Here is an 813-nt window from a genome sequence, read left to right as displayed (position 1 = left end):
GACAGCTCGAGCCCTCAGCTCACTCTCGCCTCCATCTTGCAGAGTCACCCCCCGCCTCCACCAGACATGTCGTGCTACAGCCCGTGCCAGACAGCCGCCTGCGGCCCAGCCCCGCTTGCCAACAGCTGCAACGAGCCGTGTGTCCTTCGTTGTGCCGACTCCAGCGTTGCGATCCAGCCCCCACCAGTCGTGGTGACGCTGCCGGGCCCAATCCTCAGCTCCTTCCCTCAGAGCACAGCCGTGGGATCCACAGCGTCCGCTGCCGTGGGGAGCTCTCTCAGCGCTGGCAGTGTGCCCATCGGTGCTGGGGGCTCCCTGGGCCTGGGGGGCTTTGGGTGGTCAGGGCTGGGCCGTGGGCTCTGTGGGACTCTGGGACGTGGCAATCTCTTCTGCTAAAGCCCATGGATCACCTGCCTGTGCATGAGCACCACGGGCCTTGAAGGCAGCCCTGGAGCCAGCCCTGAAGGCATGGCCACGCTCTGCAGAGGAGCCGAGTTCCCACCAACTTCTCCTCCTCATCGCCCGCCCTCTTCCCCCTGCTTACCATCCGTGCTCTTCTGCTATCACTGAGCTTTGCAGAATGTCCAAAGGGCATTGCTGAAGCTCTCAGCTGGTGCATGTTCCTCTCCTTTTCTCATTAAAGACATTGAGCATCAGCTTTGGAAACGAGTCTCCTTTCATTCTTCCTCCTTCCCCAGCCCCCGCCAGCACAGTATGCAACAGACTTTGTCCCCTGGCAAAACTCTGGGGGACTCCATAGTTCTGGGCTTTGATAGTGCAGTGTCTTCCCTTCCTCGCAAGGGACATAAGATC

At 60.9% G+C, this 813-nt stretch overlaps 1 protein-coding gene across 1 annotated transcript; it reads left to right on the top strand.

Annotated features, from left to right (window-relative positions):
• Nucleotides 1-66: 66 nt before the first annotated feature.
• LOC104916727 (beta-keratin-related protein) lies at nt 67-396 on the top strand. The gene has a single exon (XM_010727741.1). The coding sequence runs from the start codon at nt 67-69 to the stop codon at nt 394-396; it is 330 nt and encodes a 109-aa protein (XP_010726043.1).
• The last annotated feature ends 417 nt before the right edge of the window (nt 397-813 follow it).

Source organism: Meleagris gallopavo, unplaced genomic scaffold (genome assembly GCF_000146605.3).
Source record: "Meleagris gallopavo isolate NT-WF06-2002-E0010 breed Aviagen turkey brand Nicholas breeding stock unplaced genomic scaffold, Turkey_5.1 ChrUn_random_7180001935895, whole genome shotgun sequence".
Taxonomy (NCBI): domain Eukaryota; kingdom Metazoa; phylum Chordata; class Aves; order Galliformes; family Phasianidae; genus Meleagris; species Meleagris gallopavo.
This window is presented reverse-complemented; position numbering and strand designations above follow the sequence as displayed.